This window comes from Chelmon rostratus, chromosome 20 (genome assembly GCF_017976325.1).
Source record: "Chelmon rostratus isolate fCheRos1 chromosome 20, fCheRos1.pri, whole genome shotgun sequence".
Taxonomy (NCBI): domain Eukaryota; kingdom Metazoa; phylum Chordata; class Actinopteri; order Chaetodontiformes; family Chaetodontidae; genus Chelmon; species Chelmon rostratus.
The window spans coordinates 6,706,815-6,722,334 of record NC_055677.1 but is presented as its reverse complement, the minus strand read 5'-3'; the positions used below and the strand labels follow the sequence as shown (position 1 = coordinate 6,722,334).

General features: G+C 46.9%; 1 protein-coding gene across 1 annotated transcript in view; it reads left to right on the top strand.

Moving 5' to 3' along the window:
* Nucleotides 1–15,520, top strand: part of gli3 (GLI family zinc finger 3) — a 92,551-nt gene that overhangs the window by 72,493 nt on the left and 4,538 nt on the right. Inside the window, exons 7-14 of the mRNA XM_041961363.1 lie at nt 2,604–2,805; nt 4,668–4,887; nt 6,152–6,265; nt 7,075–7,215; nt 12,869–13,018; nt 13,123–13,287; nt 13,378–13,668; nt 14,865–15,258. Of these exons, the coding sequence (XP_041817297.1) occupies nt 2,604–2,805; nt 4,668–4,887; nt 6,152–6,265; nt 7,075–7,215; nt 12,869–13,018; nt 13,123–13,287; nt 13,378–13,668; nt 14,865–15,258 (1,677 nt within the window). The remainder of the gene's footprint in view (nt 1–2,603; nt 2,806–4,667; nt 4,888–6,151; nt 6,266–7,074; nt 7,216–12,868; nt 13,019–13,122; nt 13,288–13,377; nt 13,669–14,864; nt 15,259–15,520) is intronic.

The following is a 15,520-nucleotide window of genomic DNA, read 5'->3' as shown; positions in this document are numbered from 1 at the left end:
GTGCAGAGGACTTATGCTAATGAGTTATTTTAAAGTGTAAATAGGAAATTAAACGCACACTGAATCTTGGAAAGGTCAGACAGCCTCACCCCGCTCCCTTTGATGAGAATGTATTTAGTCAGGCAGACGCCGCTTTCATGGAAATCCGGGGTGAAGTTCCCCCTATTCCTCTGAACAAACTAATTAAAACTAGCCAAACTTGCGCGGGTATCAGAAAATTAATTGCTATTAAGTGGGAATTGGAATGTCCCACCATTCATCACTGGAGAAATCCTTTCTTCTGTGTCACTTTTTAAGATTAATAGACTGAAACAAAACAATTAGGGCCAAATTTAAGTGGAGATGCGATGCTCCTCACTTAAAAAACGCCTGTGATCATTGCTGGTAATAACGCATCATGTTTCAACAATGTGTGTTCCAACGGCTGAAAAATTAACACTTTAAAGCTTTGCCGGATTTCAGAAAAAAAAACATACAAAGAGCAGAGTCCGTCAAGAGGCTTTCGCTGATAATCTGGGCTACCACGTTACTGCGGCTATTTTAGTCTGTTACACATCAGTGTAATTACCTTCAGTGAGAGTTGTGCTAATGAAACAATGGGCCTGTCCTGCCTATTTGTGCTTTAATGGCTATTGTCTGTGTTCATACTGCCTAATTAGTGCCACAGCTCTCATAGATCACTATTCTTAAGTCTGTATTTGTGCTCTCTATTAGTTCATTTTAATTTTCTTGCCATTTCTTCTATTCTTATGCAGTATTTTTCTTTTAAAAATTCACTTTTAGTAACATTTTGAACACTGCAGCTCATGGAGTTATCGATTGCACTTCTTAGTTTCAGTATCTTGTATCTGACACGTCATATTTTACTGTAAATTAATTATAACCACACTAATTTTGAGAGGTAGGATTATAGTCACATAGAACTATTCCTTCGTAAAGCATCGTTGCAAGTCCTGAAGTAAGTTTTCCGGCCCGTCTTGAATTCACACTTCAGCCCTCCCTTGCGATCGCGTCCCTCTCAGGTGGCCCCGAGGCCCGTCGTCGAGGGTTCAACCCCAGTTTTGGAGCCAGCTTTTATTTCCAGCGCCGTCAGTCCGGCCTGTCTAAACCCTCCCTGGCCAGAAGAATTAATGACGCGGCGCGTAACCAGCCGTCCCGTCCATAAATCAAGAGGAAATTAGAGGGACAGTCGTGCTACGAGCCAGGACGCTCCACTCTCTGTCTCCCCGGTTGGCCGATTTATCATTTGGGCTGTGCATTAATAAACACCACTCCCATGAGGCTTTGCAGTGGTGGGACGCCCTGCTCCTCGGCTGTGCCCCCCTCCCCTAATTCCCCTAAAGTGAGCTCTCCTAATTCACTTCTGGTGGATTCAGGTTGTTTAAAAAAAGTGGGAAATTTTGGATGTATATAGTTGGATTCTTTTATTTTTTTTTTGCAGGATTATACATGTGATTCGAGCTGAATGAAAAAAATCAGACATGTCGAGGAGCGTCATGTGACAAACATTGTATTTAGCAATTGTGCGCATTCAGGGATTTGTATGTGCATATGTGCCCCCCCCACCAACACCCCTGTCACCAGGACATAAAAAGACACAGATTTTTCCGTACAATGACAATGTAAAGGGGATGTAGCTCTCCATACAGCTTCACGCCGTAGTCGAAACTCAGGCCTACGTATGCCAGAACTCCACCGCTGCCACCACAGAGGCGTCCACACACACACATTCACATCCACACACTCTGATTACCATGTGAATGGAGCGCTCTGTAATCGCTGGATGTGTCAAACGAGAGATGGAGCATTTACGTTTGGGAGATGGATGGATTGTGGGGGACGTAAATATGGAGGGGGGTTATCGGGGCTGCGTAAGCTGGTTTTGTTTGCCTTTATGAAATAACTCAAAATGTTTTATTTCCAAGTCTTGAGTCACAAAGTCATTGTGTCAGTTCATGCACAAAGCGCGACATCCCCTCAGCGCTTTTTTCCCCCTCCTTCCATCTCCCTCTGTTTTTCCCTGTCTTGTTTGTGACATCTCCATGTGAAAAGACAACAAAAGTCATGTTTTAATCTCTACCCGTGGCTCATTGTATGTGCAGAGAGAATGGTTGTGCCGTTTCCGCCTTTTACCTTTTCAAACCCCCTTTTTAGTATTTCCAGTCAACACTGATTGCATTTGAATAACGAGTCAAATTGGACTTGATTAAATATTACCATACACAGTCAGAGCATTTCTCCAACATAAAAGGCATGTTTTCTCATGGATGAAATGCAAGCAGTGCATCAAGTGACAGCTGAACACTCATTCAGATGAGCCTTTTGTCTGATGATTGACAAAAATGTCATCTGTTGGGGTTAGATTAGGTTAGAGTTTGGATGAAGTCAAACAGGAAAGCGCGTATAAACCAGCAAATGCTTGATTTTCGATCTGGAACTAATTTGGAGGAATTTAGCTGGTGCTCTCCTCCAAAAAAAGCGTGAAATAAGGGAGCAGATAAGGGTTCATTTACACTCTCACAGGGCATGTTAACCTTTCACTTGGCGGTCGCTCTTCTCTCGCTCTGATCGTCTCCTCCTTCCTCCTCCTCCTCCTCCTCCAGGCTCTCGCTTCTCGAGCCCTCGGCTGCCGTCGCGGCCCAGCAGGAAGCGCCCCCTGCCCATCTCGCCGCTCTCCGAGCACAGCTTTGACCTGCAGACCATGATCCGCAATTCGCCCAACTCTCTCGTCACCATGCTCAACAACTCCCGCTCCAGCTCCTCCACCAGCGGCTCCTACGGTCACCTCTCTGCTGGAGCCATCAGGTAGCTGTCCTGCATGAGTTACTCTTAAAGCTCCCAGGCCTTTATTTATCCATTTCTTTATTCTTTATTGGTGCAACAACAAAACAGTAGCGATGTTAAAGACACAACAATGATAGAAATGGGGATAAAATAATTATAATAATAATAAATATTATGCAGTTACTGTAATTAAAATGAGTGTGATTACAGAGTGGAAATCTGTTAAATATGGCACACGTGTTTGAGAGAAAAAAAACACCAATAATACATGTGTTGAAAAATAAATGATCAATTGGTAAAAAGAAGAGGAAAAGGAAAATAACTGATTAAACAAATAGTTTATATTGTACTATATTTTTTTATTATTTTTTTCTCAAATCTCAAATGATCTCAAATTGGGCTCAGTCTTAAAAGCTTTAACAAAAAGCCTGCGTTACAAACTAGAAGTAGGGGAGGTCTAATGAAACACACTGGCATGTTGCATTATGGGAAATGTAGGATCCAGTGTTTCTGGCGCTTGAGCCATAATATTGACTAAAAGTCAGGGTTCATCAGGCTTTGCTGCATCGATTTTTAAGACCCATTTTTAAAAAATGGGTCTCCGGTACAAAATCACTGGATTCCTCTTTAAAGTTTTGAAAAAATAACTCTCTTCCTGTCAGGATGTCTTTCAGGAGCTTTGATTGATTGTGTTTCTCTCAAGGTGGTCGTTCAGGGACTAACTATGCCGATGATAAATCAAACAACAGGATCTCCCCGAGGGGAATGATGATGTAGATGATTTTCTAATATCATCGATTGGCTGAGTTTTTCATACAGCAGGGATGCAGGATGGCGCCATGATATGACCGTAGTTACAATACTAAGAGAAAACGGGGGGAAAGGAAGTGTGTGGCGCGGCGAGTAAGAGCGTGAGTGTGTGTAACGTCCGTGTCAAACCCCCATGTGGGTGACGATCTCCCAGCCAGCCATTCAGCCTGCCTCCCCGGCGGCTCGTGTCAGTCATCCGGTACACCTCATGGAAACATCACATACATCACGCCCCGCAGCGGAGGCGAGCGAAGGGAAGAAAAGAAGAAGAAGAGAGAGGGGAAAAGGAAAGATCCATCGCCCCACCCACAGCCATTGATCAGCGATCTGTAAGAAGAGCCTGATCAATCACGCTGCACGCTCAGCCACTGTCCGAGTGACAGGGCCCAAATAGCCAGAGCCAACAGACTGATGAGTGATATGACAAGCGGATGGGCCCCCAAATGTGTCTCGGCCCATTGATTTCCACTCGGCTCGTAATAAGATCAGCAGACATATGGGTCGCAGCCAGAGCGAAGCGTCAGGCCTCAGGATGAATGGATGCCGCTGCTGTCGAGCCACACAGATCTGTGTTTATCTGGTGGTTCACCTGCGGTTAGACAGACCCCAGAGCGGGCTTGGTGGCTTCTGGGACTTTTAGGATAAACAAAGTTAGCTCAGGTTGAGGGTAAATAAACTGAAGAAACAAGGCTGCTGCAGGAGCAGGGAATTAATTTAGCTTTATTTACATGGCTATACGACACACTCCGGATTGTTTATCAACTGCATCATTTGCCCAGTGGAAGAATGACATACTGCCTTACACAGACCACATGATAATTCACTGTGTTAACAAGCCGAACATTCATTGGCGGGGATTTGCCGGCAGCCTCGTGGTTCCAGCATTACCACACCATCTCCTGTCAGATTGTCCTGAGGGAGGACGAACTATCCAGAACAATCCATTTATTCACTGCCTTTTCCATTTTTTTTGCCTCATTGCCTTTGCAACTGATGTGTTAGTGCAGCTGTACTTTACTCTAATGATTATTTTACCCAATATAACCGCTCTTCCTTTCCCTCTTCTGTTGCAGCCCAGCGTTAAGCTTTGCCTACCCTCCAACCCCGGTGGCTTTGCACGTGCACCAACAGCTGATTGGCCGCCAACCGGGCATCGTGGGCTCCGCCTTCGGCCACAGTCCGCCTCTCATCCACCCGTCGCCGGCCTTCGCCACCCAGAGGCCCGTCCCCGGCATCCCCCCCACCGGGCTGAGCGCCAGCGAGCGCTCGGCCATCTCCAATGACTCCTCACAGGTGAGAGCGGCGGCGGGCGCCTGTGCGATTCATCATCACAGGTAATAGATAGCGGCGTCGCACGCCAGCCATGTCTCGGCAAAAGGCGGCGAGCTAACGTGGTACAGGCAGGACCCCCCCTCCGCACGCTCGTCTCAGGGGAGTTTCCTCCTACTTGTGTTGTCTCTTGTTTTTAGAGTGCGGAGCACGGCCCAGAACGAGCCTGCAGCAAACAACAAGGGGCTTGTTAGCATAGAATCCCACTGCTGACTCCATTAATCACTAGAGAGAGAACAAGGAATAGAGAGGGAATATTGACATGGATGGATGGATCCAAAGGGGCTTTTTCTCTCCTTCCTCAACTCTTTCTGTATGTGCGGGCCCACATTTGAAGTAAATATTCATGTTGATTACCCGTCCTCCCTGCTGCTCCCCATCGCTTGTTGTCGGGAATGAGGCCTCATTCAAATTGGGCTCGCCAAAATTGCCTTTTCCTTCTCCCAAATAAGCAGAATATTGCTTTGGGGACCCAACAGAATCGGCGAAGACAGTGAGGCAAATGTGTTTCATGTTACAAAGACTGACAGGGTCACTACAACTACTGCAACAGCTTCTCAACTCCCAAAATGGTGGAGCACGTTTTTGATTCCTCATCTATTTTTGCAATGTTCAAAATCTATGCAGCTGATATTGCAGTTGATATTGCCTCAAAAAATTTCAGAAGTGAATTTAGTGAAAAACTTCCTGTTGTGCGCCTGACCGCTGGCTGTGGATTGGTCCAGATTTAGCAGTACGACATACTGCAGATTTAGCTTTTGTTTGCTCGCTACATGCTACATTTTGGCCAAATCACCACATTTTGCTGGTATAGTAGACGGTTTCCTGTGAAAGCCATCAACATTTTCATGGAAACCCACAGAAACTTTTTATTTCTGGGAGCTTGTTGTGTAACTAACCCCCATGAGGGAATTTAAGCCAGGGCCGAAGTCAGGTCATCCATTGAATTGGTTCATGAGTTCCTTTTAATTGCTGTGATTAGAGAAGCTAATGTGATGCAGTGAATTGCATATTTTTTCATTTGTACAGTTAAAGCTCTTGCCTGGTCATTACGGCGCAACTGCAGTTGGTTAGCTTGATTAAGGAAATTGATTAATCGACTTATCAGCATCACATGCATTTTTAATGAGGATCATATAATAAATATAAGTAAAATGTCAAATTAAATGTATATTGTCGAATCCACATCACAAGAAGCTCAGAATGACAAAGTAATTTGTTTCCACAGACCAAACCAACAAGTGAATCTGCAGTGAGCAGCACCGGAGACCCGATGCACCACAAACGCTCCAAAATGAAACCGGAGGAAGAGCTGCCGAGCCCGGGCGCAGTGAGCGTGCAGGTGAGGATTGCCTCACAAACAGGAAACCATGTTTTCAGCCTCACACTGTAAACTGGTTAGAAAATCCCAGAAATCACCAGCCAGTTTTTATTTTTAGATTTTTCCACTCGAATAATGGCTGGTCACCTGCCAAAGCGGCCGCAACAATAGACAAGCTTACCAGCCACTGTTTGTATTTATTTACCTGCGCTTGTTTCTTGGTGTTAGTTTCCCGCCCTGCTTTTATCAGTCGCCGTTTCCGAAGCGAAACAAGTCATTGATCTTTGGGAGACAAGAAGGAAATGGTTTTTTTGTTTTTTGTTTTTTAATCAAAACTTTAAGTAGCTGGAAAAGTGAAAGAGAAATGTGATGACAGTAAGGGTTTGCATCTGCAGGAAAAAAAAAAAAAAATCTTATTAGAGTCAATATTCAGGCCGCAGCAGATGCAGCCTGAGGTGTGTGGTGGAGGCCCAGGCCCACACCAACTCCACTCAGCCACCTAACTGTGACAGTGAAATATGTCCGGGCTAATAGAGCAACCTACAGCAGGAAGAGGGGGTTAGATTCCTCAAATACTCGCCGCCGTCCTGTCGTATAACAACCTGCAAACACAGAGCGAGGCTTTCAGCGCTACATTTCCGCTCTTTTCTCCCAGGCAGCCAAAAAAAAAAAAAAAAAAAGGCAAAAATCACAAGGGCACTGTGGCTGAGGCCTGTAACCAAATCTCTCCTGGCTCTGCCTTTCATGTCAACCAGCAGTAAAAAACGACTTTTCTGACAGATTCGGATGGAGTCATTATTTTTCACTACTCTTTCACCGCTGTTCCTCAGGACCATCCTGACGGGATGACCCTGGTGAAGGAGGAAGGGGACAAGGATGAGAGCAAGCAGGAGCCGGAGGTGGTTTATGAGACGAACTGCCACTGGGAGAACTGCTGCCGCGAGTTCGACACGCAGGAGCAGCTAGTGCAAGTGAGTGGCACACACACACACGTACACACACACACATGCATGCCACCCGTCATCACTTCCTGTGGGCGGGAAGCGTTCACACCTGACCCCAGCTGGTCTCCAGGACCAGAGTTTCTTACAGGGAGGCACAACAGGGTGTTTATAGCTGCGAGACGTGTGAAGACTTGGATGAAAAGCGCAGAAAACACACAGCCGCGGTGTCTTTCCCGTTCGTATGCTGTGAGAGGTTTCAGCGCTTCTTTCCTCGAGCTCAGCAGATCCCTGCAACATCTGCTGCGGCTGTACCGTTCTGCGCGATGCCTCCTATCAGGCCACAACCCCCGCCTGCGAGTCCGTGCGGCAGCAACCTACAGTCGAGCCAGAGCCGCGGGCGTTGACTGATACTGCTGCTGGATTCCTGATTGGATCCAGGGATGGTGGTAATGGGCTCAAAAGCTGGAGAGCACATCTCACAGCTGAACGTGGCTGACTGATTTGGCGGGCTAAGCCTCCGTACGGCGCCGGACCGGCCCTCCTCCTGGCCATTATCAGAACTCTCACAGAGCCCGGGTTAGGCTCTCATCGCATTGCGCCGGAGGGTTCACCGTTAAGCTAAATATTAATGACATTACGGTCGCGTCACCCCCACTGCGGCTACTTATTAGCTCTGCTGCCGCCGTCCAAGCGAGAGAGCAGGCCGGAGTGATGAAAATACACCGAAATGATGCTGTGAACAGGGGACGCTGGAGCGCACACACACACACACACACACATGAAACAAACATCACCACACATCTGATAGAAAGATCCTCAGCTCTCCACAGCTGTCTATTCGCCGTCTTGACATTGCAATCCTCAGCCGCGGTGGTAACCCCTATCTATAATTGATATCCTCAGCGCGGAATGGGCTGCCTCCCGTGTTTGAAGGGCTCGGCTCAAAGGTTGAGCATCTTGACAACTTCCTGCCCCTGTTTCAGGGGGCGGGATGAGTTAAGGTGGTGGGAGAGGAGGAGAGGATGGCTTCTTAATAGAGGAAAGGCTTGCTCACATCCTCCCCCTACTGTAGTCACACCAGGTGGCCGTCTGAGCAAAACAATGTCCTCTCATTCCTCCGCTATCCAGCCTAACCTTGCCGAGCTGCACTTATTATCAGATCGCCGTGTAGACAGAAAACCAACAAAGTCCTTATTAGTTTTACATTTTTCCATCTTGGAATTTTTTTTCTTTTTTCCGCCATTTGACTTTCTGATATTGCGTTTTATTTCTCATTTTCTGTGCACATGCAGATATGCAGAGAGATGCCAATAAAAGTCTTCGCCTACAGAATCCCTGCCCTCTAATTCAGCAGAGCGGACGAGAAAATGCTCTTATCTCTGCGCACCCCCACCCCCCCAGTAATAGGATAAGTACAGTATTTGGACCACAGTGGCTCTCCTCACACACTGGGAGGGGTTTGGGGGTGGGGGGATTTCCATATAGGCAAACAATGGAGCGCCCCTTCCCCCTGTACTTGTCTTCTGAAATGGCTTTGGGGGGAAAAAACATGATGAGAAAAAAAAAACAGTTTCTCCTTGGCTGTAACCAATTTAACCACTAGGTTGAGCTTACAGGAGGATTCATGTTCAGTGACAGTCTGCACGCACGCACAAAAATTTCACTGTGTTCACGATCTGCGTCGTCAAAATAAATGTTTTTGTGAAGTATTAAAAGTAATATGGTTTTTCCTCCGCGGCTGGCCTAATTTTAGAGCAAAGCCTTTGCACCACCCTCATCGCTCTCCACCTTGTTCAAAAGCACTCCTGCCGCGCTCTTCATGCATATTTTTACACTCTCCAACATGCTCTCACCATGACATGCCGCCGCGCTCCTTTATCATCCGCGTTTAAGCGCTCTCGGTGCAGCCGATAAGATAAACATCAGATCTATGCAATTTAGCTCACTTATCTGGCCTACCCAGTCAGCAAAAGCGAGGCGGGTGTCAATTTTAGTTTGCTGTATTTATTTCATTTATTACGTTTCAGCTCCCTGCCCCTCTCCAGCTCCCTCTCCGCTCAGCTCCACATTCTTTTGCTTCCCCATTTTTGGGCATAAACCTCTCCCTCTCTGGTTTTCTCTTTCATTTTCTCTCCCTCCCTCCCCTCTTTCCCCTCGGCGGGAGTACTTTTAAAGATAAGGCCTGGTGGCTTCTTTAATGTCTCTCTTGAAGTGGGCTTTTTTCACTCGTTTTTTTGTCGCCGGAGATGCCAACCCCACACTCCCATAATTCCCTAATATGGCCGCGCTCAACAATCTCTTATTATTTTCTCACGGATCTATTACTGATACTTCAGCGTGGAGAAATCTGCATGGGAGCTGTGCATTTTCACTGCTCTGTGTGATGGAAAAATGTATGTAAGTATCATTGTTCTCCGTGGGGGGAAGCAGTTTTCTTTTTTTAGGGTTTAGGGTGATTAAATCTGAATCAGCATAAAAAGTCGACTATTTTCATCACGCAGATTTGCGACATGAATAAGCATATTTTATTATTCTCAGATTATTTGTAAAAAATCGACTTTTGTGTGATAATCCGTTTAAAGTCAGTTTATTTTGGGGTTGACCGCCTGTGTGCAGATAACCTTCAGCTGCTGAACCGCACCCAGGTTCCGTCCCGTCACTGTGGCCCGGCTGATTTTTCAAACTGTTTATGAGAGGTGTCTGATGGGGTTGGTGGTCTGCATGTGTGTGTTCTCACAGCTCATCGGGCCTTTCCCACCCTCCACACGGTTTACCATCCTGTTCCAGGTCATCTACATAGGTGGCGCTGTGATGTTCTTGTTCTTAGATGGGGAGCCGGCTCTCCCTGTGTGCAGCCTTGTCGAGGCGGCTGCTGTGCGCCTCCCCGGTGTTAAAGGGAGATAAACGCGGGCGCAGTCTGAAGCCAGCCCCCCTCCCTGGCTGCTGGCGCAGGCTTTTAATTGGCAAAATGCAGATTTTTTTTGATCAGGAGAAGGATTAGGCCCCTTATCTGTCAAGAGTATCTTACTCTAAGATGAAAAGACTGTGCTGAATTACACATGCCAATTCTAGCTCCCTGCCCCCTGCCCGTTCACTCACTCACTCTCATCCTGCCTCACTAAATTTTCCCCCCTTTTACTTCCTCCCTCCTCCCGTCTTGCCTTTTTCATGCTCTTTTTTCCCCCCTCTCTTTACACAAAGCACTTCAGCAACTGACATCACAAAAGAGCATATGATTTATTAGGCGGTGTTTGATAAAGCTAAACGGTGTTGCGGGTCCCACAGCTTAGTGAAATTGCCTTGTAAACAGGCCCTCTTTTCATGCACGCTTGCATTCTAATGCATGAGGCCTGTGTCCCAGAGAGAGTTTGATAAGGAGACATGGAGATGGATACTGAAGTGGGCGAATGCTGGGAAATGGCAAATGTAATGCGTGTGGAGATGCGTGAGTTTGAGCATTTGCATAGAGGGACGGAAAACAATTTCAAATCTTTTATTTCTCTTCAAAAACATTAAAAACTTAAATCCAAGTGTAAAATTGTTGCTGCGCTTTTATTGCTGTTTAAGTTTATGGATGTTTTTGCCGTGCGCCCAAGCTGCAGGGGTTTGGACTAAGAAAACAGCGCCTGCAGCTGTGCATATGTGTGTATGTGTGTGTGTGTGCACCTCTCATACGTCACACATGGCTTCAGTGTCCCCTGTGTCCGTGTCCCTGGTGCTTCCTGTCGCGCGACTCCCTCCTAAATCCATCTTGGTGGCGTTTTTACAGTTGTTGGCCGATAAGCTGGCAGGGGGAAGATGAATAACCTGCCGCGCCGCTGCTATCAGCACCTGTTTGTCGATTTAGCCGGCCAACGGGGCCTGTCTGCTCAGCATGGAGATTATTGATTCAATAAGAATTGCCATTAGATCATGCCATTAGGTTTGTCGGCGGCCCCTCTCCCCGTGCTGTCTGTCCCCCTCTCTGTCAGCTCAGAGGCTCATGCATCACACCCGTCAACGACCTCCTTCATTTGTACAAACAGGGCGCGAGTGCGTATCCATCTGTGTGTGCGAGTGCGTGCATGCGCTCGTGTTGTGCCAGCCACCCGCGTGATCCAACGCCACGGCGCTCTCCCATCGCTCTCGGCCGGGGGATATTGAGTGCTGCTCGCAACAGACCGATGGCTTGCCACAGGGATTCCCTCACAGAGAGGAAGAAAAAGAGAAGACGAGTCAGGTTTTCTCAGGCTCTGACCGAGCTGGGGAGAAGATCAATCTTGGGGAAACTTCACTAACGTCTGTGGTCATCCAGTGCCCAATCATTTTCCCTGGAATTAGTCTTGTTTTGTCACTTTGAAATTAAAAAAATGTCAAGTGAGAATAATGGAGGTCCTTTGCGGATATATTAGTGTCAATTTTACGCTTTGCCTTTGCTGCCGCTCCCCGCTGTTACTGCGCTGACTCATTTGTCGATACGGCTCCGTTAGCTGGGAGGTGAGTGCAGTGGTTTTGTAGTCAGAGGAGACTCGGGGTCAAAATGTTCTGAAGAAAGATTAAAAATAGGACGGTTTCTGGTGGGTGTCACGGCTATACGCGGGGTCACGATCTGGCCAGTGGGCAGGGCACTGGGATGGGACAAAGATGCTGTTGTCAGAGCTGTGTCTTGCCTGGAGGGGAACTGACCCTGGACACTTTACTGGCTTTGGTTCTGCAGGTTTTATAGCTCAACAGTCTTGCGAGTAAGTGCTCAAAGAAAGCACGTATTCCCCAGACATTTAAGAGCATTCAAAGTCAAGTCTCTATTTCCTTCTCCTCTATTGCCATCCGTCCCTCTTCATTCACCCCCAAGGTAAAAAAGACTCTTCTCCGCTGCTTAGGAATGTAATAATACCGTTTTCTTTTGGTCAGGATATTGTGTCTGTCTCCCTGGGTTTAAATTGCTCCCGGAAAGGCACTTCAGAGGCCACCACAGTGTTGTCTCTGAAAGACAGCCAGATGTTGACTGTCCCCAGAGGGTCTGCATGACTTTTTTTTCTCCTCCTTCATTCCTCTGTAACATCCACCACTTACTCGGTTTTACAAGATGGTTAGCGAGAAGAAGGAGAAAAAAGGCATTGAGAAGGGGATGGAGCAAGAGAAAGGTGGTGCTCGCAGATATAATGCTTGGCTGCAGTTGTAAAGCCCTCGCATTTGAGATGCCTCGACTGAACTTTTGATTTCTCGCCCTATCTCCTCACCTCCCTCCCTCCCTCCCCTTCTTCCTAAGCCTCAGATTGGAAGTTGCCACGGCAGCACAACTGTCAGCACTTGTCATGGAGGGGCGAGGGCCCAATGTGATGCGAAGTGACAGGGTTTTATTTGAAAATCCTGTTCAGATCGGACACTGAGACTCACCAGTCTGCCTTTTTCTCCCCCTGCCGTGTTTGTGCAGATTTCAACAGAGAAAGGGAAGAGTTAAGAGGAATGAGATGGAAGAAATTAAATGGAGAATGTGCCACATGAAAAGAAATGGAAAACAGGAAAGAGAATGTCATATTTGCCTCCCGTGCTGCAGAGAAAAAAAAATCCTCAAGCTGAACAACAAATCAGATCAAAATAACATTGTGCTTAGTCCATACTTCATTTTCACGCACAGGCACAAGAGCTCATAATGATGCATTCCCTGCTTTGGTTAAAGTTCTGTCACCTTCTTTTCTAGCACATCAACAACGACCACATCCACGGGGAGAAGAAGGAGTTCGTGTGTCGGTGGGAGGAATGCTCTCGAGAGCAGAAGCCCTTCAAGGCGCAGTACATGCTGGTGGTCCACATGCGCAGGCATACTGGGGAGAAACCCCACAAGTGCACAGTAAGGATGCTGCTATGTGTGCTCACTTGACTTCACTTATTTTACAGATGAAAAGATGAGGTTGTATGAGTGATGTCCTCTTCTTCTTCTCTCTCATCCTTCAGTTTGAGGGCTGTGCCAAGGCTTACTCCCGTCTTGAAAACCTTAAAACTCACTTACGCTCCCACACCGGAGAGAAACCTTATGTGTGTGAACACGAAGGCTGCAACAAGGCCTTTTCCAATGCCTCAGATCGGGCGAAACATCAGAATCGCACACACTCAAATGAGGTACTGACATAGTTTCAGACAGATCTGCTTCCTCATTGTGTTTCCAGGTGACATGTTTCTCACAGCTCACCTTTCTCCTTTCGTTTTCAGAAACCGTATGTGTGTAAAATCCCGGGCTGCACCAAACGCTACACGGACCCGAGCTCCTTACGCAAGCACGTGAAGACGGTGCACGGGCCGGAGGCACACGTCACCAAGAAACAGCGCGGAGATTACCCGCGCCCTCCGCCCCAACCCCGGGAGCCTGGGGGCAACGGCCAGGGCCGGTCACCAGGGCAGCTGCCCCTGGGTGGGTACACGGACCAAAGGGAGTACAACCATGCTACCTCAAAACAGGATGAATGTCTGCAGGTCAAGTCCATCAAGACAGAGAAGCCCATGGTGAGACTTAACATCAACCTTTATTGTTATTTTGATTCTTTTCTCACACTAATTCTAATAATATGATTTAAGCATCTAATATTTGGGTTTTTGTGTAGTTTAACATTGAATTGGGGGCATGCACTTTTAACACCGAAGTCTTCTAATGAGTAAACCTTTTCTTCTATCCAATGCTTTGGCATTTCTCTCCTTCCCTTTCTAAGGACAGTGGGTAATCAGGTGAGATGGGTATCCCTTCATCTTGCATTTGCAAAGTATTCTTTACAAGTCTTTCTCTGTTCGTGTTCATCGTTTCATTGTCTATTGGACATTTTCTCATCCCATCACAACTGCTTGACTTGACTTTCACCCAAAACATGCCAGATTTGGTCCTCATTGTGGGCTTCCATCATCTCTCGTGTTCATAAAAAGATTATTCTTCTCATGTCATTGTACAACACTTTGAAGAGTGTCAGTGATATTTACCAAAGGAGCGATGCCCATGCCTTTGGTCAGGATTGTGAGGGCATTGAAAGTATGCCCGATCCTGCCCAGAGCTCCACTGTGCGGCCAAATTCATTCACACAGTAAACAGGATGAACACCCTCGAACACACTGTTGACACTTGATGCCAAAAAAAGTGATTTCATTATTCCTCTGTGCAGCGTAGTTCCTAAAATTCAGTAAACAACCTAATTAGGCACTAGCCGTTCTCACAAGAGGCCTTTATCCTATTTGCCTATCCTCTGAAAACAACCCAAAACATGATTCTCTTTTAAAACATTTGTGTGTGTGTGTGTGTGTGTGTTTGGGGGGGGCGTCCCGATTGGATCACAAGGGGAGGCATTACTCATGCCCCAATAATGTGCAAAACATTGTCTTCCAAACAACTTTTTTTGAAAGAATAAATGCAGAAGTTGTTTCTCTTGTTTGATGAACCAGCTCAAACTGCAGTGATTATGCAAGATGATTACATGACCACGTGAGCAGAGTTATGTTTCATAATGCACATTCATCTTTGTGAATAATAATCATTGGCTAATGTTGCAGGGAATGCATCATTCAAACGACTGCATCGTATCATTGTTTGTGACACGTGACATTGTATACCTTCCCGTGTGTTACCTGAAATAAACTTGATGATCATTTGCTTTTGTTACTTCTGTCTTTCCTCCCTCCTCTCAATCGTTTCTTCTTCCCTGGCCTGTGTCTGTCAGACGTCTCAGCCAAGCCCTGGCGGTCAGTCTACATGCAGCAGTGACCAGTCCCCCATCAGCACCTATCCCAGCAGTGGAGTCCAGCTTGCTGTGAGCGCCGGACGCTCGCCAGGGGAGGGGCTGGAGGAGAACGAGGAGAAAGAGGAAAACGAAGAGGAGGCGGACGAGGAGTGTGAGGGTGAGCCGGCCCCCATCATGGACTCCACAGTCTCCACGGCAACCACAGCCATGCTGACCCTGCAGGCGAGGCGAAGTGTTGGCCGCCCCCTGCGCTGGATGGAGCACATCAAGATGGAGAGGCTGAAGCAGGTGAATGGAGCGCTGCCCAGGCTGGGGCCCCTGTCCCCTACACCGCCCCCAAAAGGTTCCACACTACCCAACATCCTGGGGAAGGGTAAGATTAACTTTTTAAACTTTTTTAACTTAGCATTTTGAAAATCCTTGAATTTAGGTCCACTTTGGTACGGGAACCTTTTTTCCTAAATGCTCTATAATGTTTTTCCAAAGTCTCCTCACAAATTCACAACAGCATCTTGTATCCTTGGTTGAGCTCATGTGGGCATTCTACAGTTAAAAAAGCACCTGCACACAGAATTTACACATCACCACAAATCACACGGTGAGAAATATATTACCCTGAATTCCATCTTGCCCGT